We start from the raw sequence: 27,237 nt of genomic DNA, 5'->3' as shown, positions 1-27,237 counted from the left end.
AGAGGAGGTGTACAGTGATCCTATATGGAAGGATAGGCAGACAATAAGGCAACATTGAAGTCAGTAGAGTGATTTGCAGTGTAATGGGGGACAAAATTGAAAAGGTGATGAATACAACACTGAAGGTGTTGTATTTGAATGCATGCAGTATATGGAATAAGGTAGATGACCCCATAGCACAGTTAGAGATCAGCAGATACGTAGTTAGGAGCTTAACATCTAAGGAGGCACATTGTATTGAAAAGACAGGCAGGTATGCAGAGGGGGTGGAGTGGCACTGTTGATATAAAAAAAATGGAATCAAATCATGGAAAGAGGTGACATAGGACTGGAAGATGTAGAATCATGGGTAGAGCTAAGGAACTGGAAGGATAAAAAGATCCTGATGGAGTTACATACAGGCCTCCAAACAGTACCCAGGATCTGGGCTATAAATTACAGTGGGAGATAGAAAATGCATGACAAAGGACAATGTTATGATGGTCATAATGAATCTCAATATGCAGATAGATTGAAGAAAATCAGGTTGGTGCTGATTTTTGGATCCCAAGAGAGAATGTGTAGAATGTCTATGAGATGCCTTTTTAAAGCAGCTTGTGGTTGAGCCCACTAGGTATCAGCTGTTCTGGATTGCTGTTATGCAATGAACTGATTTGATTAGGGAACTTAATATGATAGCACTCGCCCTGCAATTTGAGAGGGAGAAGCTAAAGTCAAATGTATCAGTACTACAGTGGAGTAAAGGGAATTACAGAAGCATGAGGGTGGAGCTGGCCAAAGTTGATTGGAAGGGGACACTAGCAGGGATGACAGCAGAGCAGTAATGGCTGGAGTTTCTGGGAACAATTCACAAGTGCAGGATAGATATATCCCAAAGAAGTAGTAGTATTCGAAAGGCAAGATGACAAACCATGGCTGACAAGGGAAGTCAAAGCCAACATAAAAGGTAAAAATAGATAATAGAGAAAAAATTAGCGTGAAGTTAGAGGATTGAGAAGCTTTTAAGGACCAACAAAAGGCAATTAAAAGAGCCATAAGTAGGGAAAAGATGAAATATAAATGTACGCCAGCCAGATGTCAGAGGATACGAAAGTATTTTCGGATCTATAAAGAGGCAAGTGTAGACATCGAATTGCTAGACAATTATGTTGGAGAGGTAATGAGGGACAGGGAATGGCAGATGAACTGAATAACAGACAGACAGACATACTTTATTGATCCCGAGGGAAATTGGGTTTCGTTACAGCTGCACCAAGAATAGTGAAGAAATATAGCAATATAAAACCATAAATAATTAAATAATAATAAGTTAATCATGCCAAGTGGAAAAAATAAGTCCAGGACCCGCCTATTGACTCAGGGTGTGTGACACTCCGAGGGAGGAGTTGTAAAGTTTGATGTCCACAGGTAGGAATGACTTCCTATGATGCTCAGCGTTGCATCTCGGTGGAATGAGTCTCTGGCTGAATGTACTCCTGTGCCTGACCAGTACATTATGGAGTGGATGGGAGACATTGTCCAAGATGGCATGTAACTTGGACAGCATCCTCTTTTCAGACACCACCGTCAGAGAGTTCAGTTCCACCCCCACAACATCACTGGCCTTACGAATGAGTTTGTTGATTCTGTTGGTGTCTGCTACCCTCAGCCTGCTGCCCTAGCACACAACAGCAAACATGATAGCACTGGCCACCACAGACTCGTAGAACATCCTCAGCATCGTCCGGCAGATGTTAAAAGACCTCAGTCTCCTCAGGAAATAGAGACGGCTCTGACCCTTCTTGTAGACAGCCTCAGTGTTCTTTGACCAGACCAGTTTATTGTCCATTCGTATCCCCAGGTATTTGTAATCCTCCACCATGTCCACACTGACCCCTTGGATGGAAACGGGGGTCACCGTTGCCTTATCCCTCTTCAGGTCCACCACCAGCTCCTTAGTCTTTTTCATATTAAGCTGCAGATGATTCTGCTTGCACCATGTGAAAAAGTTTCCCACTGTAGCCCTGTACTCAGCCTAATCTCCCTTGCTAATACATCCAACTATGGCAGAGTCATCAGAAAACTTCTGAAGATGGCAAGACTCTGTGTTGTAGTTGAAGTCCGAGGTGTAGATGGTAAAGAGAAAGGGAGACAGGACAGTCCCCTGTGGAGCCCCAGTGCTGCTGACCACTCTGTCTGACACACAGTGTTGCAAATGCACGTACTGAGGTCTGCCAGTCAGGTAATCAATAATCCATGACACCAGGGAAGCATCCACCAGCATCACTGTCAGCTTCTCACCCAGCAGAGCAGGGCGGATGGTGTTGAACGCACTGGAGAAGTCAAAAAACATGACCCTCACAGTGCTCGCCGGCTTGTCCAGGTGGGCGTAGACACGGTTCAGCAGGTGTAGATGATATAAGCAGGTATAAGTATTTTGCATTGGTCTTCACTGTGGAAGACACCAGAGGTATGCTGGAAGTTTGAGGGTGTCAGGGGCAGTAGTGAGTGCAGTTGCTATTACTAGGGAGATGTGTTGAGAAGCTGAAAGTACATAAGTCAACTGGACCAGATGGACTCCAACCCAGGATTTTGAAAGAGATAGCTGAAGAGATTGAGAAGGCATTCATAGTGACTTTTCAAGAATCACTGGATTCTGGCATCGTTCTTGAGAACTGGAAAATTTCAAATGTCACTCTGCTTTCCAAGAAGGGAGAGAGGCAGAAGAAACAAAATTATAGGCTAGTCAGCCTAACCCCAATGGTTGGAAAGATGTTGGAAATGATAATTAAGGATGAAGTTTTGGAGTAGTTGGAGACGCATGTTAAAATTGAATTGACTTAATTTCTTACATCCTTCACATGAGGAATAAAAATCTTTTGTTCTCCATCTGAATATGCAATGTGCAAATTATTTTAATTTGTAATAAATAGTATGTACAATAAGATGTAAAGCTGAACAGTCGATATAACTTATAAATACAATTGTGTCAGCTTGAATTAATCAGTCTGATGGCCTGGTGGCAGAAGCTGTCCTGGAGCTTGTTGCTCCTGGCTTTACTGCTGAGGTACCATTTCCCAGATGGTAGCAGCTGGAACAGTTTGTGGTTGGGGTGACTCGGGTCCCCAATGATCCTTAGGCCCTTTTTACGCACCTGTTGCTGGAAGTGTCCTGAATAGCAGGTAATTCACATCCACAGATGCGCTGGGCTGTCCACATCACTCTCCGCAGAGTCCTGCGATTAAGGGAGGTACAGTTCCCATACCAGGTGGTGATGCAGCCACTCAGGATGCTCTCAATTGTGCCCCTGTAGAAAGTCCTTAGGATTTGGGGGCTCAACCGTCTGAGGTGAAAGAGGAGTTGTGCATTTTTTACCACACAGCTGGCGTGTACAGACCAAATGAGGCCCTTGGTGATGTGCATACCAAGGAACTTGAAGCTGTTCACCCTCTCAACCCTAGATCCTTTGTCAATAAAAACTGTCACCATTCCTCCTGTAGTCCACAACCAGCTCCTTTATTTTTGCGACATGAGGGAGTGGTTGTTTTCTTGATACCACTGTGTCAGGGTGATGACTTCTGTACAGGCTGCATCATTATTATTTGAGATTAGTCAAATCAGTGTAGTATCATCTGCAAATTTAATTAGCAGATTGGAGCAATGTGTGGTGACACAGTCATGGATGTACAGAGAGTAAAGGAGGGGGCTTAGGACACAGCCCGCGGGGGGGTGTGCTCCTACGTTGAGGGTCAGATTGGCAGAGGTGAGGGAGCCCACTCTTACGTCCTGCCAACGATCTGACAGGAAGACCAGGATCCAGCTACACAAGGTAGGGTGAAGGCTGAGGTCTCTGAGCTTCTTGTCGAGCCTTGTGAGAACTGTAGCCCAAGAACAACATTCTCATATGAACATCCTTCTTCTCCAGGTGCGTAAGGATGGTGTGTAGATCTGTGGCTATTGTGTCATCTGTCGATTGGTTTTGTTGGTAGGCGAATTGTAGGGGGTCCAGTGTGGGTGGTAGCGTGCTGCAGATATAGTCCTTGAACAGTGCCTCAAAGCATTTGCTTATTATTAAGGTGAGTGTGACAGGAAACAAATCATTCAGACATGTTATCTTGGTCTTTTTAGGTACAGGGACAATGGTGAATGTTTTGAAGCAGGAGGGCACTCTACACTGGGAGAGGGAGAGATTAAAAATGTCTGCAAACTCACCTACCTGCTGTGTCACACACGTCCTGAGTAACGGCCCTGGGATGCTGTCTGGTCCAGCAGCCTTGCAGCTGTCCACTCATTGGAAAGACCTGTGTACATCAGCCTCAGGTCACAGCGCTGGCTCTCCTCGGGGGCTCAGTGTTGCCAAAATTGAACCGAGTGTTAAAGATTTCTCTCATCTGGGAGAGAGGCAGCAATTTAGCTTTGAGGTTTGTGATGGTGTACAGACCTTGCCACAAACTGTGTGTGTTGTTGGTGGAGAGTTGTTTCTGGCTCTTGTCCTTGTGTTGTCGTTTCACTGCCTTGATGACTTAGCTGCATTTCTTGAGTTCCTGGTGGTTACTGGCGGCGAAAGTTCTGTCTCATGCAGTACGCATAGAATTGTTGATCCAAGGTTTCCAGTTTGGATAGACCATGACTGATTTTTGGGGAGGGGGCAACAGCCTCGATGCACTTCTGGATGAAGCACGTGACCCCTTCCGTGAACTCAGAGACATCCTCATCACAAAAGGCATTCCAGTTAACATCATCAAAGCAGTCTTGTATGGAGAAGGGTTGGACCAACAGAGGACAGTTTTAGCTATGGCCTCATCTTTAGCTTGCCTGTACACGGGCAGAAGCAGGATGGAGGAGTGATCAGACTTCCCAAGCGGCGGATGGAGGAGCACTTTGTAAGCATTGTGGAAGGAAGAGTAGCAGTGGTCAAAATAGGCCAAAGTCAGCATGGTTCCCCTAAGGGAAAATCTTACCTGACAAATCTGTTGGAATTCTTTGAAGAAGTAACAAGCAGAATAGATAAATGAGAATTGATGTTATGTATTTGGGTTTTCAGAAGGCCTTTGACAAGGTGTCACAAATGAGGCTGCTTAGCAAGATGAGAGCCCATGGTGTTACAGGAAGGTTACCAACATGAATAGAGCATTGGCTGATTGTTAGGAATCATAGAGTGGGAATAAATGGAGCCTTTTCTAATTGGCAGCCAGTGGCTAGAGGTGTTCCATGGGATTCGATGTTGGGACTGCCTTTTACTTTATATGTCAATGATTTGGATGAGGAGAAATTTCTGTAGCCAGACTGGTGAATCTGTGGAAATAGTTGCCACAGGTGGCTTTAGAGGCCAGGTCTTTGGATGTACTTATGGCAGAAGTTGATAGATTCTTGGTAAGTCAGGGTGAGAAAGGTTACAGAGAGAAGGCAGGTGAATGGGGTTGAGAGGGAAATGGATCATCTTTGATCAAATGGCGAAGCAGACTCGATGGCCCAAATGGCTTAATTCTGCTCTGATGTCTTAAGGGCTTATAGTCTTATTTATGGAGACTTGCAGTGGAGCTTTCACTACCCTTTCACTAAATTAGCTGTCTGCAAGTCTATTTCCTTTGTGAGTGCCAATGAAAAATATTCATTTAGAACCTCACCTAAATCATCTGGCTCCACACATAATTACTTTTGTTGTCTTAATAGACCTTAATCCATGGGTAATTCTGTTGTTTACTTCTAGAATGCCTTTGTATTGCTGGCACTTGCTAGTGATTTCTTTTGGTGACTCTGCCTTCCTAATTTCCTTTTTTAAGTACTTCCCTCTCTAATTTTTCCACTCCAGAAGGCATTTCTAGAGTAGAAAAGGCCTGTACCTCTCGTATGCTTTTTTTCTCTTTATCAATCTCTCAATGTCCCTTGATATTTAGGATTGCCTATACTTATTACCCCAGCTTTTACCCTTGAAGGAACATCTTGACCTTCAAACTCTTGCTATTTCTGCTTTGAATGTTTCTTACTGTTCTGATGTATACCATGTTGTGTGTACCACTCTCTCCCAATGTTAATAAATTTGGCTTTGCCCCAATTTAAACTTTAATTAATGGCCCATCCCTAAAGAACTTCATATCCGTTTTAAACTATATGGAGTTACTGTGCCTAATGTTGCTGCACAAATTTGCTTGGTGTAAAATTACTTGGTACTTTGATCTGCTTAGAAATCTACAGCACGTTACAGGCCCTTTGGCTCATAATATTGTGTCGACCGTGTAATCTACACTAGAAGCTGCCTACAATTTTCCTACTGCATAGCCCTCTATTTTTCTAAGCTCCATGTACCTATCTAAGAGTATTTTAAAAGACCCTATTATATCCGTTTCTACCACCTTCACTGACAGTGCTTTCCACGCACCCACCATTCTCTGTGAAAAAACTTGCCGCTGACCTCCTCCTTGTACCTACTTCCAAGCACCTTAAAACTGTGCCCCCTCATGTTAGCCATTTGAGCCCTGGGAAAACGCCTCTGACTATCCATATAATCAATGCCTCTTATCATCTTATACACCTCTGTCAGGTCACCTTTCATCCTCTGTCACTCCAAGGAGTAAAGGCCAAGTTGGCTCAACCTATTCTCAGAAGGGATGCTCTCAATTCTAGGCAACATCCTTGCAAGTCTCCTCTGCACCCTTTCTGTAGTATCCACATCCATCTTGTAATGAGGTGACCAGAACTGAACACAGTACTCCAAGTGGAGTCTAACTAAAGTCTTGTATAGCTGTAACATTACCTCATGGTTTCATAAAGCACGACTTGCCCTTGACAAAGTCATGCTGACTATCCCTAATTGGATTGTGTCTCTCCAAATGCTCATAAATCCTGCCTCTCAGGATCTTCTCCAACATCTTGCCCACCACTGAAGTAAGACTGGTCTATAATTTCCTGGGTTATCTCTACACCCTTTCTTGAATAAGGGAATAAAGTTTGCAACTTTCCAATCCTCTGGTACTTCTCCAGTCCCTATTGATACAATGATCATCGCCAAAGGCTCAGCAGTCTCCTCTCTTGCTTCCCACAGGGTCCTTTTGTTTTAATTCATTTTAATTAATTTCGAGATACAGTACAGTAACAGGCCCTTTCAGTCCAACTGTCCAATTATCACCCATGTGACCAATCGACCTATGTGGAGCACACAAACCTGTCATGGGGAGAATGTACAAGCTCACTGAATCTGCCTTTGGCAGTGTATTCCTGACTCAACATTACAAGTTCATCATCATTTACTTTTAGTTATTTTGCCTATCACTGTTTGCCTGGTTTTTGACACGCCCAGTTAGAATGAGGTGTCCTTTTTCTGAGTAAGGGCACGTAGCTATAGTAGCAAGTTATTCTGTCTACAGTCCAGTCTATGAACATTGACTTTTCCAGTTTCAGGTAGTCTTACCCGCCATGTTCTCCTCTCTTTCTAATCCACCTCCAGTCCTCCCATTTTTGTTCCTTTCCCATATTCTCTCCCAGTTGCATCTACCTACTATCCTCACATTTTGTCCACTGGATCTCCTCCCTCATCATTATTAGATTCCACCAATGATATCCTTTGTGTTTATGGATGCCTTCGCAAGAACAGGAAGTCTTGTGATGGAGGTGGAATTTAAATCTCGTTCATTATCTGGTAATTATTACTTATAATCACAAAACTACTATTTGTGAAAATCTGTCTGGTTCAGTTATTCCTTTAGTAAAGGAAAGTTACCACTGTTTGACTTATGTATGGCCCAGACTTATTAAAATGGTTGACTGTTAATTACTAGCCTTGTGAACTACTTGGTCCAAGACTAGATAGGAATGAACTAGATAACTATTGAACTTGCCAGTGTTCGCCAGATCCTGAAAAATGAATAAATTTAATTTAAAAATATCAGTCAGGCAATTCAGAGTCCAAATAAGATTTATTATCACTGATTTGTGACATAAAATTTGTGATTTTGTGGCAGCAGTTCAGTGCAAAGATATAAAGTTTAATAATTACAATAATTTACAATACAATATAAGTAGTTGCGGGTAGATGGAGCTCATCAGCCTGGGAAGGCAGTCCATCTGAGAGAAGGAAAACTCTGATTTCAAACCTCCGCTGCCTTGCAGCCATTCCCACTCATGGGAAAGGCTTCAGGAGTAAACCCTGAGGACAAATCTGGAGCTGGAGTTCCTAAGGCAGTCCAACGTTGTTTTCAATCTCGTTCTGGCAACTCCTGCGACAACACTCATTCCAAGCTGTATCAGCCTTTGTCCTTCCCTTGGACAACATCAGTGGCGTGGAGAGGGGAGACTTGCAGCATGGGTAACTGCCGGTCTTCCATACAACCTTACCCAGGCCTGTGCCTTGGAGAGGATACTCCAGTCGACTTCCCAGGCGCAGATTCATGGTCTTGCGAGACTAATGGATGCCACCACCACCAATATAAATAGTACAAACAAAGGAATAATGTGACTGTGTTCATGGACAGTTTTAAAAATCAGTCTATTTCTGATGTAAAATTCAGTCATCTTCAGTCTCTTGTACCTCCTCCCCAATGGTAGTATCAAGAAAAAGGCGTACCAAATGGTGAGGATTCTTAGTGATGGGTGCAGCTCTTCGAAGATGTCCTTGATGGTGGGAAGGGTTTAAAGTAAATTTATTGTCAAAGTACATATATGTTCGCATATGCTAACTTCCTCACGATTCATCTTCTTGCAAAAACTTACAGGAAAAATTTGCATTAGAATTTTATTAATAACTACATAAACAGGACAAAGGCTGACAGCCAATTAAAGTGTGAAAGATGACAACTGTGTAAATAAAAATAATACCAAGAACATAAGTTGTAAAGAGTCTTTGAAAGAGAGGCTGTAGGTTGGAGAATCAATTCAGAGAGGTAGTGATTGAAGTTATCCATGCCAATTCAGGAGCCTGATGGTTGCAGGATGATAACTTCCTGAACCTGGTGGTGTGGGACCTAAGGCTTCTGTACCTCTTGTTCGATGGTAGTTTCACAAAGAGGGTATAGGCTGGATGGTTGGGGTCTTTGATGGGTACTGCTTTCTTGTGGCAGCAGTCCATATAAATGTACTCAGTGACTTTCCCTGTGATGGGCTGGGCTGTATCCACCACTGTCTGTAACCTTTGCTGTTCTTCAGTTTGCTGTAGTTTTTCTGATATGCTGAATCTACACAAGCTTCCAAGAAAGTCGATGTCTTGTATGTTCTTTGAGGTGACATGTGCTGAATATAGGACAAGATACTCTATTAATGCCAAGGATTGAAAGCTGCTGACCCTTTCCCTCAATTTTCCTAAGGAGGTCTTACTCCTTTAGGTGTTTGTACCTATGATGGAACTGGCTGAGTCTACAGACTCTTCCATTCCTGTGCTCTGGATGATTCATACCAGGCTATGATGCAACCAGTCAGAAAGCTCTCCTCCATACATTTGTAGAAATTTGCAACAATCTTTGACATACTAATTCTCATCAAAACTCCATTTAAAAAGAGGAGCTGCCTCCTTTGTGATTGTTGGGCTCAGTACTGACCCTCTGAGATACTGATGCTCAGAGACTTGAAGGTGCTCAACCTTTCCAAAACTCACCCCCTTTATTAATGGGCTTCAACCTTGATAACAGTCCTTTTATGTGGCACTTTATCAATTTGCTTTTGTGTATCATCCATATTTCCCCATCCACTCTTTGCTTCTTATTGAAGAAAGCACTATTAACTTAAAGCGCTGTTTGCCTGTAGCAGATGTGAGCACATTTTTAAAAATCCAGACTTATCTGAGTGACCACTAATCTTATTTTTAATCTTTGTTTCTAAAACTTGTTCCACTGTCAAGGTTAAAAGCACTGATCTGTGATTTGTTGTGTTTGCTAGCACATCTTTTTGATCCGTTTGGCCCAAAATGTCTTTCCTGTTTGTCCTTGGTTGGGGAACTGTTCATAGTATTTGGCATGGAGACAGTTGATGCATCATCCAGTACATTTAATCCATTTCTGGCTGGCTTCATTGCAGGGAATGTGGTATGCAAATTGTGAATGAATCCCCAATCAAATTGTAGTTGTTTCGGCCAATCATGCGCCACAATGCTGGTCCTCCTGTTTTACCACATACCAACTCAATGTGGCTTGATGGTTTTTGTAATTCACTATTACAAATGTCTTTCCCATAGGAGTTATCTTTTCTCCAGTGCAACTTGGATATCTGCATGCTTCAGTTCAGTATTTATGAGCTGCCATTCAAACTCATTTTGTGGAATGATTCAAATAGCTGAACCAGTGTCCAATTCTAATTTAATTTTCTGGTCACTTCTGGTGTAAGTCATATTGCTTGACTTTTGTTAGCTTTCACATTGTAAATCTCAAGGCTACCCAGTCATGTGTCACTCATCATTATCAGATTTTTCATCAATAGCATGCAGATTCATATTCTTTGAAACTGCAACTTGACTTTGTTTTCTGTGTAGTCCATTTATTTTTTGTCTGCCCGACATGCTCTTTGTATGTCTCCTACTTTGTTGCACTTTCTACAATTTTGCCTTTAAATCTATGTTTGTTTGGTGAGCATGAGTTCCTGCCACAACAGTAACACAATTTGTTTGACCAGGCTGGTTTCTTTGTAGATTTCTTTGGTTTCTTCATTCACACTCACTTTCATTCTTGACTGTAACTCAATTGTGTCTCTGTGGCTTCCATTGAAACTGAGATTTCCACTGCTCATTTGAATGTAAGCTATGCTTCAGTTAGGAGGTGTTTTGAATGCTTTCTTGTAAGGCTTCACAAACCAAGTGATTTCTCACTGCATCATTAAGACCATTAACAAACTGACAATGCTTAGACGATCCCTTCAATTCAGCCATGTACACTGAAAAGGACTCCCCTTCTTTTTGATTCCACTTCTGAAACCTAAAGCTTTCTGAAATCAGAAATGGCTTTGGTTCTAAGTGTTCCTACATTAGTTTGACAGTATCAGGAAAGCTAATTTCTTATGATTTGATTGGAGCAGTCAAACTTCAAAACAAACTGTATGCCTTTAAACCTTAGGCAGTCAGCAAAATTGACAGTCGCTTCTCATTAGCTATTGCATTTGCTTCAAAATACTGTTCCAATAGCTCAGAATACATGAGCAAGCTACCTATTGTGTAATCAAACCCCTTGATCTTTTTGACGTAGCCAGCAATTTCTGCTTTTTTAAAAAATATATTACTATCACCTGGTCGGTACTCACTCTTTATGAACCCTGAATTCTGTTTTCTGAGTTTAAAAACCAATCATGCCTTCCCTTTCAAAGACTGTCTCTATGTGCTGGGCTGTGACAATGTTATGCTTTGTAATTTAAATACCTTAAATTAATTCAAAGAAAGCAGGAATCTGGGAATGTGGGTCTGGCTTTGTCTTTACTTTTAAATGAGGCTGCTTGTATCACATGGCAGTGTGATGACATATGTAATTAACATTTTGATATTTAACCTGTAATGATTGAAATGAACAGGAATGCTTACTCAACCTACTCGCACACTCATGCACACACATTCTCGCACACTCTCTGTCACGCTCTCACACTCTCAAATATTAAATACACAATACCTAACTTGTAATTTTTATATCATTGATGTGAACAGGAAATCAGAACCTTTGTGATAATAACTGTTCAAAAGTATAGCACATTTAGAAGTGAAAAAATGTGCCAGTGTAGCTACTTTTGTGAGGCTTGTACTGCGTTCTTCAATGTAAAAGTGGTTCTGCACTAAACAAAATTACAAATTGTAAGCGAAAATGGTTACTACTTTTTGGGACCTTGTTAAAAGTACCCTGAGAGCAAATGTGTTCTGAAATTAGAATTTAAAAAATCTATTTCAGGCTGAAGATGAGCAGAGGAACCTCAAAAAAGCCAAGGAGAAGAAAGAGTCTGAGACTGAGGAAGAAGTACCAGTAGTGAACTCCCAGCCACGTGTGGAATCTCCTCTTAAATCTCTGCACACCTTACCCGATGAAGAGGTCAGTTTTGTAACTTGAACATTTTCTAGACTATTATTCAAACTCAAATGATGCCAGTAATTTGTCTGGATAATACTTACCTTTAACCTACAGTTCTAAAGGGAGTATTGTACTGTTTTGTCCCTCAGCTCAACCACTATCAGCATTTGTCTTCTCACTCTGTAGTTCAGCCTGAGGTCAAAAGGAGTTCGGTTTCCATGTGTTGCCTGTGAGGAGACACTACATGAGGCTGTGTACTTGCAGGGAGGACTTAGACATTCAGCTCTCTTTTTTTGCAGGACTGCGAGCTAGCAGTGGAAGTTGCAAGTGAGAGTGACAAGCACTACCTGCTATAATACCACACTAGATGCATCACAACAACCATTTTGAAGGGAGATACAGTTGCAAGAAAAGTTTGTGAACATTTTGCAATTACCTGGTTTTCTGCATTAATTACTGAGGTCTAAGTCACAATAATAGACCAACACAATCTGCCTAAACTAATAATGCATAAATAATTGTACTTTTCATGTCTTTATTGAATGCACTGTTTAATCATTCACAGTCCAGACTGGAAAAAGTATGTGAACCCTTGTATTTAATAACTTGTAGAACCTCCTTTAGCAGCAATAACCTCCACCAAGCATTTCCTGTAGCTGCTGATCAGATCTGCATAATTGTGAAGAGGAATTAAAAAACCATTTCTCTATACAAAACTGTTTTATTTCATCAATATTTCTGGGATACCTTGCATGAGCAGCCCTTGTCATGTCACGCCACAGCATTTCAATTGGGTTACTCCCTGTACACCCATGACTGCATCACCACCCACAGCTCCAATCTGCTAATTAAATTTGCCAATGACACTACATTGATTGGCCTTATCTCAAACAATAATGAGCTGGCCCACAGGAAAGAAGTCTGACAGTGGTGTCAAGAAAACAACCTCTCCCTCAATGTTGCAAAAACAAAGGAGCTGGTTGTGGATTACAGGAAGAATGGAGACAGGCTAGCCCTATTGACATCAATGGATCTGGGGTTGAGAAGGTAGACAACTTCAAGTGCCTCTTTCACCTCAGACAGTTGAGGAAGTTTGGTATGGGCCCCCAAATCCTAAGAACTTTCTACAAAGGCACAATTGAGAGCATCCTGATTGGCTGCATCACTGCCTGGTATGAGAACAGTTATTCCCTTAATCACAGACTCTGCAAAGAGTGTGGATAGCCCAGCGCATCTGTAGTGGTGAACTTCCCATGATTCAGGACATTTACAAGGACAGGTGTGTAAAAAGGGCCCGTAGGATCATTGGGGACCGGAGACACCCCAACTACAATCTATTCCGGCTGCTATCATCTGGGAAACGGTACTGCAACACAAAAGCCAGGACCAACAGGTTTCAGGACAGCTTCTTCGACCAGGCCATCAGACTGATGAACTCGCGCTGATTTGAGTGTATTCCATATTACATTGACTCTTTTATTTATTATAGTTGCACATTGCGTATTTAGATAGAGACATAACGTAAAGATTTTTACTCCTCATGTATGTGAAGGATGTAAGGAATAAAATCAATTCAATTCGATTAATGTCTGGACTCTGACTTGGCCATTCCAAAACACAAATTTTCTGCTTTTTGAACAATTTTGTTGTTGATTTACTTGTGTTTTGGGTCATTGTCATATTGCATCATCCAAATTGTATTAAGCTTAAGGTGATGGACTGCTACCCTGACATGCTCCTATAAAATGTCTTATAAAATTCATTGTTCCCTCAGTGATTGCAAAGATCCCAGAGGCACCAAAGCAGCCTCAATCCATGATGTTCCTTCCACCATGCTTCACAGTTGGGATGAGGTCTTGATGTTGGTTTACAGTGCCCTTTTCTCTCCAAACATAGCGGTGTGCATTTCTGCCAAATGAGTTGGATGCGATAGGAGGTGAAGACCTTGATATAATAGCTATCACTAAAGGAGTAGTGTTGAGCAGACTTGTGGGCCTGAAGATAGATGTCCCCTGCCCCTGATGGAAAGCATCCCAGGATACTGAAGGAAATAGCGGATGTTATAGTAGAGCCTTAGGTGATGATTGACCAAAATTCTCTGGACTCTGGGCAGGTTCTGGCGAATTGGAAGACAGTGAATATCACACCACTGTTCAAAAATGGATGTAGGCATACGGCAGGTAACTGTAGGCCAATTAGTTTAACATCTGTAGTTGGGGAAAATGCTTGAAGCTATTACTAAAGAAGAAATAGCGAGGCATCTGGAAAGCAATGGAGCCATCAGGCTGATGCCGCATGGATTCAGCAAAGGCAGGTCTTGTTTGACAAACTTACTGGAGTTCTTTGAAGATAGAATGAGCACGGTGGATCGAGGGGAACAGATGGACATTGTTTACTTGGATTTCCAGAAGGCATTCTATAAGGTACCGTGTACAAAACTTATCCATAAGATAAGGATGCATAGAGTTGGGGGTGATGTATTAGTATGAATAAGAGGATTGGCTAATAGAAAGCAGAGAGTTGGTTTACATGGATGTTACTCTGGTTGGCAATCAGTGGTGAGCGGTGTGCTGGGCCCACAACTGTTCACAATATGCATTAACAATTTGGAAGAGGGGATCAACTGTAGTGTTTTTAAGTTTGCTGATGATACTAAATTGAGTGGAAAAGTAAATTGTGCAGGAGATACGGAAAGTCTGCAGGGAGACATAGATTAAGTGAGTGGGCAAGGGTCTGGCAGATGGAGTACAATGTTGGTAAATGCAAGGTCATCCACTTTGGAAGGAAAAATGAAAGAGCAGGTTATTATTTAAATAGTAAAAAAAAATTGCAACATGTTCCTGCACAGAAGGACTTGGGAGTGCTTGTGCATGAATTGCAAAAGTTTAATTTGCAAGTGCAGAAGGCTATCAAGAAGGCAAATGGAATGTTGGCCTTCATTGCTAGAGAGATTGAATTTAGGAGCACGGCAGTCATGCTGCAACTATACAGGGTACTGGTGAGGCCGCACCTGCAGTATTGTGTGCAGTTCTGGTCTCCTTACTTGAAGGATATACTGGCTTTGGAGGCAGTGCAGAGGAGGTGCTCCAGGTTGATTTCAGAGATGAAGGGGTTAGACCATGAGGCGAGATTGAGTTGCCTGGGACTGTACTTACTGGAATTCAGAAGAATGAGAGGAAATGTTATAGAAACATGTAAAATTTTGAAAGGGATAGATTAGATAGAGGCAGGAAAGTTGTTTCTACTGGTAGGTGAGACTAGAGCTAGGGGACGTAACCTCAAGATTCAGGGGAGTAGATTTAGGATGGAGATGGGGAGGGACTGCTTTTTCCAGTGAGTGGTGAATCTGTGGAATTCTCTGCCCAATGAAGCAGTGGAGGCTACCTTGGTAAATACATTTAAGACAAGGTTGTATAAATTTCTGCATAGTAAGGGAATTGTGGGCTATGGGGAAGAGGCAGGAGGTGGAGATGAGTCCATGGCCAGATCAGCCATGGTCTTATTGAATCGTGGAGCAGGCGATGGGTCAGCTGGCCTACTCCTGCTCCTATTTATTATGTTCTAAGTTTAACTTTTGTTTCAGCTGTCCACAGGACATTGTCTCAGAAGTGTTGTGCAACACCCTGTTGGTCTTTTGAAAACATGAGACGTGATTTTTTTTTGGAGAGCAGAATTTCCTCTGTTGTGTCCTTCTATGAACACCATTCTTGTTGATTGATTTTCTTATAGTGGACTCATGAACAGAGACTTACACTATTTCTGGAAATTTCTGCAGATATTTTGCTGTTATCCTTGGGTTCTTTTTCACCTTTATCAGCATTGCACATTGTACTCTTGGTGTGATCTTTGTAGGTCCCCCACTCCTATGGGGAGTAGCAACTACTGAATTTCCTCTATTTGCAGACAGTTTCTCTAACTGTGTACTGATGAATACTCTGGTCTTTAGAAATTCTTTTCTTTTGCCTTTTCCAACTTCATGCATCTCTACAATTTTTCTTCTAAGGTCCTCTGAAAGTTGTTTTGATTAAGGGATGGTGCACGTAAACAGATTTTTCTTAAGAGCAGGCTCTGTCAGTAACCTGACTTTGTGTGTATGTTTTTTTTATAGGGCAGGGCACCTCTACAACCCACACCTCCAATCTCAACTCATTGATTGGAACACCTGACTCTAAATAGCTTTTGCAGAAGACATTACCCCTGAGGTTCATGTACTTTTTTTTAACCTAACTGTGATTGTTTAAATGGTGTACTCAATATTGACAAGAAGAAGTACAATGGTTTGTGTATTATTAGTTTAGACAGATTGTGTTTGTCTATTCTTGTGACTTTCATAAAGATCAGACCACATTTTATGAGTAGTGCTGAAACCAGGTAATTGCAAAGGGTTTACAAACTTTTTCTTGCACCTGTAGCCATTCTTGAACCTAGTGGTGTTGGACTTCAGGCTTCTGTACTTGTTGCCAATAGGACCTGTTAGAAGGTGGCATGGCCTAGATGATAGGGTTCTTTGGATGCAGAGCCTCGTGTAGAAACTACTGATGGTAAGAAGAAAAGTGTCTGATTAATTAGGCCAAAGGTCACCAGAAGGTTCCACGTACTGGCTCTGAGAATATGTTAGAAGTTAATTTACCACTACCAATACACTATGTTTAGGAAAAACTCAAGTACAAGGGCTATCTTAACCAGCTCTTCACATCTGTTATGGATTTATATTTACAAGTCAGGACCCAGTGCAATCTGGCCCATTATAATCAGAATCATATTGAATATCATGTGAGATTACGTTTGCTGCTACTACACAAAAGTAACTGACACTGGCCTACAGTTGCAACCAAGCCCAGTCTTGAAGTAGGGCAGAATATGTTAGATGTCTTGTTTATTTACAGTTCCTAATTGCTGCTTTTCAACTGCTGCTGAAAATGATGTATTAATTGCTGAGGATAGAAGGGGATCATTTGTGCTGCTGACAATACAGCAATATATCAAAGTTTTGAAATTTAGGAATAAGTGTGAATTAACAAAGTACTAACAGTAGCAACTAATACGGACTATCACCTTGTGGGTCTGGGCTTAACATTTTATCCCAAAGAAAACATCTTCAGCTGTACAATTGAGGATGAAGCAAGTAAAGATGGTGGAAACCAGAAATATTAAAGAAAGCATTTTGCCCCTCTGATCTAATTGAGGCTGAAATTTTTGATTGACAAGATAATTGCTGTCGGTCTGATTCAGCATTTGTGTACCTGGAATCATGAGTATAGTCCCCAGATCAAGGGTCTGCCATGTAGGTTGTGGTGAGAACTTCTGTATTCAAAAGATTTTAAACCTTTGATATTTTACTCCAGGTGACAGTGGATTCTCAGCTGCTCAGTATATTCCTGGCTTATCAAGGGGTATGGATATTGGGCAAGAAAGTGGGCGAGTAACTGAATCAGTGACCTTATTTATAAACTGAACAGCTTTTAAGAGAATGACTAATTCCTATTTTTTTTTTGATGCTCTTAATATATGAAATGAAAGAGAAGATTGGGAGCTTGAGTTGGCTGCTTCTTTGTAGGTTATTCGTTGAGCTAGAGGTTAAGTCACCTATGTTTCGTCATTGTCCAGGTGACATCATCAGTGCACAGCGGAGTGATCTCCACTGGCCTGTAACTGGAGAAACGGGCCAGAGATCAGTCAGTTATCTGTTTGGCTATGACACTGCGGAGACTAGCACCCAGCACGACAGCCAATCAGAACAACAAATCAGGCCAATATAAGAGCGAGCATTCGGCAGAAACAACACTAATTTGTGCACTGAACTAGTGACGAAACACTTACTACCTAACCTTCAGTCTTAGCAAACAACCCTGCAAACAAGCTCTTGAAGTATGCTATCAATAATGCATTAATGTATCATTTTCCATTGTCTTTTAACCCATGACCTTCTAACTCAAGCAAGAAACTCACTGAGCTGCAATAGTACCCTGTATGTTGAGTATCGTAGCTGCATTATTTACTGGCCAACAGCATGCACTGTTCACAAATTTGTATTGTGGAAAAGTAAAAGATGCCTTTAACCTCATTTGGAAATAACTATGATTTTTAGTGTTCTCAAATGAATTGTTTCTCTTTTTTTCCAGCCTTATGGAAATAGTATATACGGGTCAGTACACTCCTTGGATTCTGATGTGTCAACATCGCATGCAAGTCCCGCTGTTAAGCAAGACAGTGAGTTATTTCGTGAGGGCTTAAGAAGGGTTCAGTCCACTGACAGTCTGGGTACTTCTGGCTCCTTGCAGTCAAAGAGCTTGGGCAACGGACATAAAGCAAAATCTGCAGGAAATCTGGATGAGTCAGATTTTGGACCTTTGGTTGGAGCAGACTCTGTTTCTGAGAATTTTGATACGGTTTCAGTTGGCTCTTTCCAGATGTCTGGTTCCTTCATATTGACCAAAGATCAAGAAAAAGCAATTACAGCACTCACACCAGAACAAGAAGAGACTGCTTCTCTTCTGTCCAGTCTTACACAGGTGGTGGATAGTGCTCCGAGTGGATACAGAATGGTCAGTGAAAAGGAATGGAATTTACTGCAACAGGAGGTGAGTTCCTTAAACATGTTTTTTTTACTTGTGCTGTTATCAAATGATTGGAAGCACTGTGGCTTCAGTTCATTTTTCATCATGTCTGCATTTCATGAACTGGCTTAAGTTCTCAAAAATATTTGTTAACCATTGAAGAAAATAAATCCAGGAAATGGGAATCACTGGTATGATCAACAGTCCATCTCTAATTTGCCCTGATGAAGATGTTATTAAAATTCAGTTGTCCTGTTTGAAGGTATTTTTGAGTAGAGAATTTGGAGATTTAGACCAGTGATCATGAAGAAAAAGTAGCATATTTCCAGTTGTGCTTGGTAGGTAACTTGTAGGTGGTGCATTTGCTTGGAGCCTACTGCTTGATAGAGATTTTGGGTTTGGGAAGTGTAGGACTAGCCTTGGTAAATAACTGGAGTGCCACTTTTTCTCTTGTTCTTGGACCACAATGGTGGTGATTTCACAGGGAAGCTGAGGTAAAGTGGTTATTTGGCACTTCTGGCAGTTTTTTTTATTGCAAATACTTCACCTTCGTCTTTGGCATTCATTGGCTGGACCCCATAGTAGATAGGGAGTTTGGAACTGCCCCTTCCAACAAGTAATTTAATTGTCCACCTCCATTCATGACTGAGTATAATTGATCTGATCCATTGGTTGTGCGATTGCTTAGATCTATTTACTGTATTCTGCCTTTGCTGTTTAGCTGACATGTAGTCCTTGCTGCATTTCATTTTTTAGGTTAAGCCAGGTTCTGCATTAAGGCTAATCCAAAGCTTGATCATAATGCCAGAATTAGGAATCTGCTAGATCACAGATTGTAGAGGTGGACATTGCTATTTCTGCGTCTACAATGGTTCATGGATGTCTAGATCTGAGTATATCTCTTTCTTTAGAATACAGCACCACTCAACATGGAGGGTTTCTTCAGTGTAAAGACCAGACTCTGTCTTAAGTAGCTAGATCTGCAAAATGGGTTACTGAGGAAAAGGTCAAAGTTTAGCCTTCATGCTTGTTCACATGGTCATCTCAGTGCGACCATTCCACTCTGGGTGAATGATATTGAAGTCCCCTCCTACAATTTATATTTCATTCTTATTGTGTTCATTATTTTTTCCAAATGTTGTGTTCCATGGGGGGAACACATTTTTATCAGTTGAGGAAGGATAATAATTGGTAGCTATTCATGTGTAACTTGATAATACGAGACTTCCTTCATGGGGTTTGGAGTCGAAGCTGAGGAATCCAAATATTCATCTGACTTAATGATCCAATTAGCAAATAGAAAGTAGATGAATGTCATTGGGGAAGCCATCTTGAACACTCCTCACTATGAACTTGTTGCACCACTTCATACTTCGTAGCTAACTCATAAGTATCATATTCTAGGTTGACATCACTGATGAGGACTGTTAAGCCCCAGTGCATTTGCATGGCTGCCAGTGCTGGCCTACGCTACCTGTCTGCCTCTTGTGAGATTTTCAGTATCTTCAGACAAGAGAGAAAAGCCATGGAGACTGCTAACCTTCCTGTTCACCAAGCATTTAAATGCACCTTGCCTTTATAGAAAGGTACAGTTACATTATTCAGCTAGAAGTAAAAAAATGGATAATGGAATGCATCCAACATTACCTCATGACTGATACCAAAACTAATGTTCCAGGCTTTGACCTTGAAGATAGAAAGCCTTCAGTAGGATTGACACAAGCAGTAGCCACTTTTTCCACATTGGGGAATGTTCTGTCTCGGTGCAAGTATAGCTGTAGGTTTATTGAAAAATTGTTATTTCACTGTGTGCCATCTTAATTATAATATGTGAACTAAAATGTTTTGGAGATCCAATTAGTCTGGGAAATCTGCTGGTCCATCGTTATCAATGTCCAGAGTGTGCTGGATTTTCCTGTAAGCGGCTTTCCATGCCACATGAAAAAGGAACTGATCCTCTAAATTGGATCTGGGAGGTGGGGACAGGGCCCCAGTGAATCCCAGGCTTTGTGGAGATTAGAGCCCCAGTGAGACTTGTGGGTGCTAGATGCCTAACTAGGATAGGTTTTGCTGTAGTTAATTTTTGGATACATCAGCACATCCAGGAATATAGGGATAGTGCACATAAGTGCTGCTGAGGTAGGAGGTTAGCCATAATCTTATGAAATGGCATTTTGGCAAAGGACTACATAGTTTGCTCACCCTTCTTTCTTCACATTCTTCTCATCTAATGGTCCAAGTGACTACCGCAGTATCAGGGAAATGGATGCCTTGTTGTTCCACAAATATGTACACTTGGATATCATTTGACAGCCATAATATAACTCATTCTTAATGAAATCTCATCTCTTGTAAGAATGGGAGATTAATGAATCCTTCAGATTATTTTATATTGGCAATACAGCAAGGTAATAGGCTCTTCCAGCCCATGAGCCTATGCCATCCCAATTAGACCATGTGACCAATTCTAGCCCATGTGCCTATGCCATCCCAGTTACACCATGTGACCAATTCCAGCCCATGAGCCCATGCCATCCCAGTTACACCATGTGACCAATTCCAGCCCATGAGCCGATGCCATCCCAATTACACCATGTGACCAATTCCAGCCCATGAGCCCGTGCCATCCCAATTACACCATGTGACCAATTCCAGCCCATGAGCCCGTGCCATCCCAATTACACCATGTGACCAATTCCAGCCCATGAGCCCGTGCCATCCCAATTACTCCATGTGACCAATTCTAGGCCATGAACCCATGCCATCCCAATTACACCGTGACCAATTCCAGCCCATGAGCCTATGGCATCCCAATTACACCATGTGACCAATTCCAGCCCATGAGCCTATGCCATTCCAATTACACCATGTGACCAATTCCAGCCCATGAGCCTATGCCATTCCAATTACACCATGTGACCAATTCCAGCCCATGAGCCCGTGCCATCCCAATTACACCATGTGACCAATTCCAGCCCATGAGCCCGTGCCATCCCAATTACTCCATGTGACCAATTCTAGCCCATGAGCCCATGCCATCCCAATTACACCGTGACCAATTCCAGCCTATGAGCCTATGGCATCCCAATTACACCATGTGACCAATTCCAGCCCATGAGCCTATGCCATTCCAATTACACCATGTGACCAATTCCAGCCCATGAGCCTATGCCATTCCAATTACACCATGTGACCAATTCCAGCCCATGAGCCTATGACATCCCAATTACACCATGTGACCAATTCCAGCCCATGAGCCTGTGCCATCCCAATTACACCCATGAGACCAATTCCAGCCCATGAGCCTGTGCCATCTTAATTATGCCATGTGACCAATTCCAGCCCATGAGCCTGTGCCATCCCAATTACACCATGTGACCAATTCCAGCCCATGAGCCCGTGCCATCTTAATTACACCATGTGACCAATTCCAGCCCATGAGCCTATGCCATTCCAATTACACCATGTGACCAATTCCAGCCCATGAGCCTATGCCATTCCAATTACACCATGTGACCAATTCCAGCCCATGAGCCTATGACATCCCAATTACACCATGTGACCAATTCCAGCCCATGAGCCTGTGCCATCCCAATTACACCCATGAGACCAATTCCAGCCCATGAGCCTGTGCCATCTTAATTATGCCATGTGACCAATTCCAGCCCATGAGCCTGTGCCATCCCAATTACACCATGTGACCAATTCCAGCCCATGAGCCCGTGCCATCTTAATTACACCATGTGACCAATTCCAGCCCATGAGCCTGTGCCATCCCAATTACACCCATGAGACCAATTCCAGCCCATGAGCCTGTGCCATCTTAATTATGCCATGTGACCAATTCCAGCCCATGAGCCTGTGCCATCCCAATTACACCATGTGACCAATTCCAGCCCATGAGCCCGTGCCATCTTAATTACACCATGTGACCAATTCCAGCCCATGAGCCTGTGCCATCCCAATTACACCATGTGACCAATTCCAGCCCATGAGCCCGTGCCATCCCAATTACACCATGTGACCAATTCCAGCCCATGAGCCCGTGCCATCCCAATTACACCATGTGACCAATTCCAGCCCATGAGCCCGTGCCATCCCAATTACTCCATGTGACCAATTCCAGCCCATGAGCCCATGCCATCCCAATTACACCGTGACCAATTCCAGCCCATGAGACTATGCCATCCCAATTACACCATGTGACCAATTCCAGCCCATGAGCCTATGCCATTCCAATTACACCATGTGACCAATTCCAGCCCATGAGCCCGTGCCATCCCAATTACACCATGTGACCAATTCCAGTCCATGAGCCTGTGCCATCCCAATTACACCATGTGACCAATTCCAGCCCATGAGCCTGTGCCATCCCAATTACACCCATGAGACCAATTCCAGCCCATGAGCCTGTGCCATCTTAATTATGCCATGTGACCAATTCCAGCCCATGAGCCTGTGCCATCCCAATTACACCATGTGACCAATTCCAGCCCATGAGCCCATGCCATCCCAATTACACCATGTGACCAATTCCAGCCCATGAGCCTGTGCCATCCCAATTACACCATGTGACCAATTCCAGCCCATGAGCCTCTGCCATCTTAATTACACCATGTGACCAATTCCAGGCCATGAGCTCGTGCCACCCCAATTACACCATGTGACCAATTCCAGCCCATGAGCCTATGCCATCCCAATTACACCATGTGATCAATTCCAGCCCATGAGCCTATGCCATCCCAATTACACCCATGAGACCAATTCCAGACCATGAGCCCGTGCCATCCTAATTACACCACGTGACCAATTCCAGCCCATGAGCCCATGCCATCCCAATTACACCATGTGACCAATTCTAGCCCATGAGCCTATGCCATCACAATTACACCCATGAGACCAATTCCAGACCATGAGCCCGTGCCATCCTAATTACACCACGTGACCAATTCCAGCCCATGAGCCTATGCCATCACAATTACACCCATGTGACCAATTGACCTACCAACCTGCATATCTTTGAAGCGTGAGAGGAAACTTGAAAACCCAGGTGATCATGAGGAGACTGTACAGACTCCTTACAGATTGGTGGAATGCAACTTGAGTTGTTGGCATTGTAATAGTTTTTTTTTGGTCAGTAGGATTTTGGTCAAATATAAAACAGCAATTCAGTATTCTGTAATAAGTATTAGTTTAATCCATTAAGTGCACGAATAGATTTAAATACATCATAAATGTATATGAAACCACAATTGAATACAATGGTCAGGAATTGTTACTGGAGATTTCAGTAGCTGTACAATGGTCTTACATAGAAACATAAAAACATAGAAAACGTACAGTACAATACAGGCCCTTTGGCACGCAAAATCGTGCCAAACATGTCCCTGCCTTGGGAATTACTAGGCTTACCCATCGCCCTCTATTTTTCTAAGCTCCATGTACCTATCCAAAAGTCTCTTAAAAGACCCTATCATATCTGGCTCCACCACAGTTGCCGGCAGCCCATTCCTCACACTCACTCTCTGAGTGAAAAACTTACTTCTGACATCTCTATACCTGCTCCCCAGCACCTTAAACCTGTATCCTCTTGAGGCAACCATTTCAGCCCTGGGAAAAAGCCTCTGACTATCCACACGATCAATGCCTCTCATCATCTTTTACACCTCTATCAGGTCACCCCTCATCCGTCGCTCCAAGGAGAAAAGGCTGAGTTCACTCAACCTGTTTTCATGAGGCATGTTCCCCAATCCAGGCAACACCCTTGTAAATCTCCTCTGCACCCTTTCTATAATTTCCACATCCTTCCTGTAGTGAGGTGACCAGAACTGAGCACTGTTGTGGGACATGACCAGGGCCCTATATAGCTGCAACATTACCTCTTGGCTCCTAAATTCAATTCCACGATTAATGAAGGCCAATACACCGTACACCGCCTTAACCACAAAGTCAATGTGCACAGCTGCTTTGAGCGTTCTATTGACTCGGACTCGGATCCCTCTGATCCTCCACGCTGACAAGAGTCTTACCATTAACACTATATCCTGCCATCATATTTGACCTACCAAAATGAACCACTTCACACTTACCTGGGTTGAACTCCTTCTGCCATTTCTCAGCCCAGTTTTGCATCTGATCAATGTCTTGCTGTAACCTCTGACAGCCCTCCACACTATCCACAACACTTCCAACCTTTGTGTCATCAGCAAATTTACTAACCCAGCCCTCCACTTCCTCATCCAGGTCATTTATAATAATCACGAAGAGTAAGGGTCTCAAAACAGATCCCTGGTCACTGACCTCCATGCAGAATATGACCCGTCTACAACCACTCTTTGCCTTCTGTGGGCAAGCCAATTCTGGATCCACAAAGCAATGTCCCCTTGGATCCCATCCCTCCTTACTTTCTCAGTAAGCTTTGCATAAGCCTGGAATAAGTCTTTTGGACTGGATTTTGTAGTGCAAGGTAATGCAATGGGTGGAAATGTACATAATTCACAACCATTGATATTGAGTTGGGGCTCACTTCCAGAGGCTGGTCTGATGTGATGACATAATAATGTGAAGTTCTGTTACCAGGCTTTGTGTTCAGTGTTTGGAGTGCATTAAATGAGTTGTTATAGCTTTTTTAAAACATAAAATGCCATATGTCATTTTATTTGTAACAACCTACATTGGTGACCCTGATGCTCCAGCACAATTCCAGGGTTATTGAACATGTCAGCCAACACAGTAGCTTTGAAACTGCCGGAGTTTTGTACAATCTGAGGCCCAGTTTGCGCTGTGAGAAATCCCTGCCAACAACACCAAGTATTTCTGTGTGATAGTGTCACTCAACAACTCTCTGTCTGTGAGAGTGGTGAATCTAACTGTCTGAACATGATAAACAGTGATTGCTGAAAACTCACCTTTTGCAGACTTTTGAACTTTTGTTGTCTGAGCACACCAAACAGTTGCTGTCTTTCGGAGCTGAGATCTGTCCTGGGATATCACCATCCTTGTTTTATTTTTAAAGAAGTCTTGATGCAACAAATGCCAGATCAAGTTTGTACAGGCTTCACTAGGCACTCGTGAAGTACTATAGGAAGCTTGCTAAAATAGTTGATAGTGTTCACTCAGGCAGGCAAAAGTGCATAATTCCTCCTCCTTTCCCCGTCTCAATAAGCCTGGTCAGCAAGGCCTCCAAACAGACAGTGCCGGATCTCTGTTTTTACCATCCTTGCTTTGGTACAATCGCTAGGAAGTGCTGACTGCCTTGCAGCTTTGACAGTGCCATTTCAATGGAATAGCAGAGGTCTGTGAACACCATGGATTCCATATGCTAGGCACTCATGTGAGTATGTGCTGTCAGCATCGCCAATTGATGAGAAGGCGAAGAGCAGCGAAACTCTGCTGGAGGTTGCCAATGGCAACAGGATTTGGCTTGTGGGACATGACAGTGACACTCTGCTTCAGTGGGCGACATTACACCTGGACTTTGTTTTGGCTAGAGTGGCTAGACCTCTGCTCGGGGCAAATTTCCTGGAGCCCAATGACTGTTGGTTGATGTTAAGAACTGCTAGTTTGTGGATGTGAAGGACTTTGGATCGTTACCTTGTTCCCTCAGTAAGCTCCCCCACCACAACTCTGTCAAGCGCATGCACCACCGCATGTGAGTTAACTCAATTGCTGGACAAGTTCACAAACCTCACTAAGCCACATCTGGAGGACTTGCAAATTGTAAATGTCACTCCACCCTTTAAGAAGGGAGGGAGGCAGAAGAAAATAAATTATAAACCAGGTAGCCTAACTTAGGTGGTTGGGAATATATTGGAATCCATTATTAAGGATGAGTTTTTGGGGTGCTAGTCTTCTCAAAATGTATTTGCTTTCCTTACAACCTACTCAACCTGCAAGTTAACCTTTAGGGAGTCCCTTTGATCTTCTGATTTTTGAATTTTATCCCCGTTTATAAAATGGTTCATGCTTTTATTCCTCCTACCAAAGTCCATGACTGTACACTTTCCTACACTGTATTCCATCTGTCACTATGCCTATTCTCCTAATCTGTCTAATTCCTTCTGCAGACTCAGCTGCTTCCTCAGTACTATCAGCCCCTCTATCTATCTTTGTATTATCCTCTAACCCGGGTACAAAGTCACCAAAGCTGTCATCGAAATCATTGACATATAACAGGAAAAGAAATGGTCCCAAAACTGACCCTTGTGGAACACAGCGAGTCACTGGCCACTAACTAGAAAAGGCCCCCTTTATTGCCAGAGAATATAAAAGCAAGGATGTAATGTTAAGGCTTTCTCAGGCATTGGTCAGACAGCACTTGCTGTTTTCGACCTCTTATCTAAGAAAGGATGTGCTAGCATTGAAGAATTGAATTGACTTTATTGCTTGTATCCTTCATATGCATGAGTAAAAGTCTTTATGTTATGTCTTTATCTAAATGTGCAATTTATAGTAATTTATAGTAGTTTATAATAAGTAACATGTACAACAGGATAGTCAATATAACATAGAAATACAGTTGTGTCAGCATGAGTTAAGCAGTCTGATGGCCTGGTGGAAGAAGCTGTCCCGGAGCTTGTTGGTCCTGGCTTTCAAGCTCTGGTACCGTTTCCTGGATGGTATTAGCTGGAACAGTTTGTGGTTGGGTTACAGTGATCCTTCAGTCCTTTTTTTCACATCTTCTTTCTCACGAGAATGATTCCAGGAATTTAACAGTTAACACATGAAGAGTGTTTGAT

At 42.6% G+C, this 27,237-nt stretch overlaps 1 protein-coding gene across 3 annotated transcripts in view; it reads left to right on the top strand.

The window, feature by feature from the left end:
- rabep1 (rabaptin, RAB GTPase binding effector protein 1) overlaps positions 1-27,237 on the top strand; it is a 139,841-nt gene that overhangs the window by 45,359 nt on the left and 67,245 nt on the right. For all 3 annotated transcript variants that reach the window (XM_059972917.1, XM_059972916.1, XM_059972915.1), the window contains exons 8-9: positions 11,826-11,963; positions 18,065-18,523. In XM_059972917.1, the coding sequence (XP_059828900.1) occupies positions 11,826-11,963; positions 18,065-18,523 (597 nt within the window). The remainder of the gene's footprint in view (positions 1-11,825; positions 11,964-18,064; positions 18,524-27,237) is intronic.

This window comes from Hypanus sabinus, chromosome 6, assembly GCF_030144855.1.
Source record: "Hypanus sabinus isolate sHypSab1 chromosome 6, sHypSab1.hap1, whole genome shotgun sequence".
In the NCBI taxonomy this organism is placed as follows: Eukaryota; Metazoa; Chordata; class Chondrichthyes; order Myliobatiformes; family Dasyatidae; genus Hypanus; species Hypanus sabinus.
The sequence above is the reverse complement of the archived record's forward strand: the minus strand, read 5'-3'. Positions and strand labels throughout refer to the sequence as shown.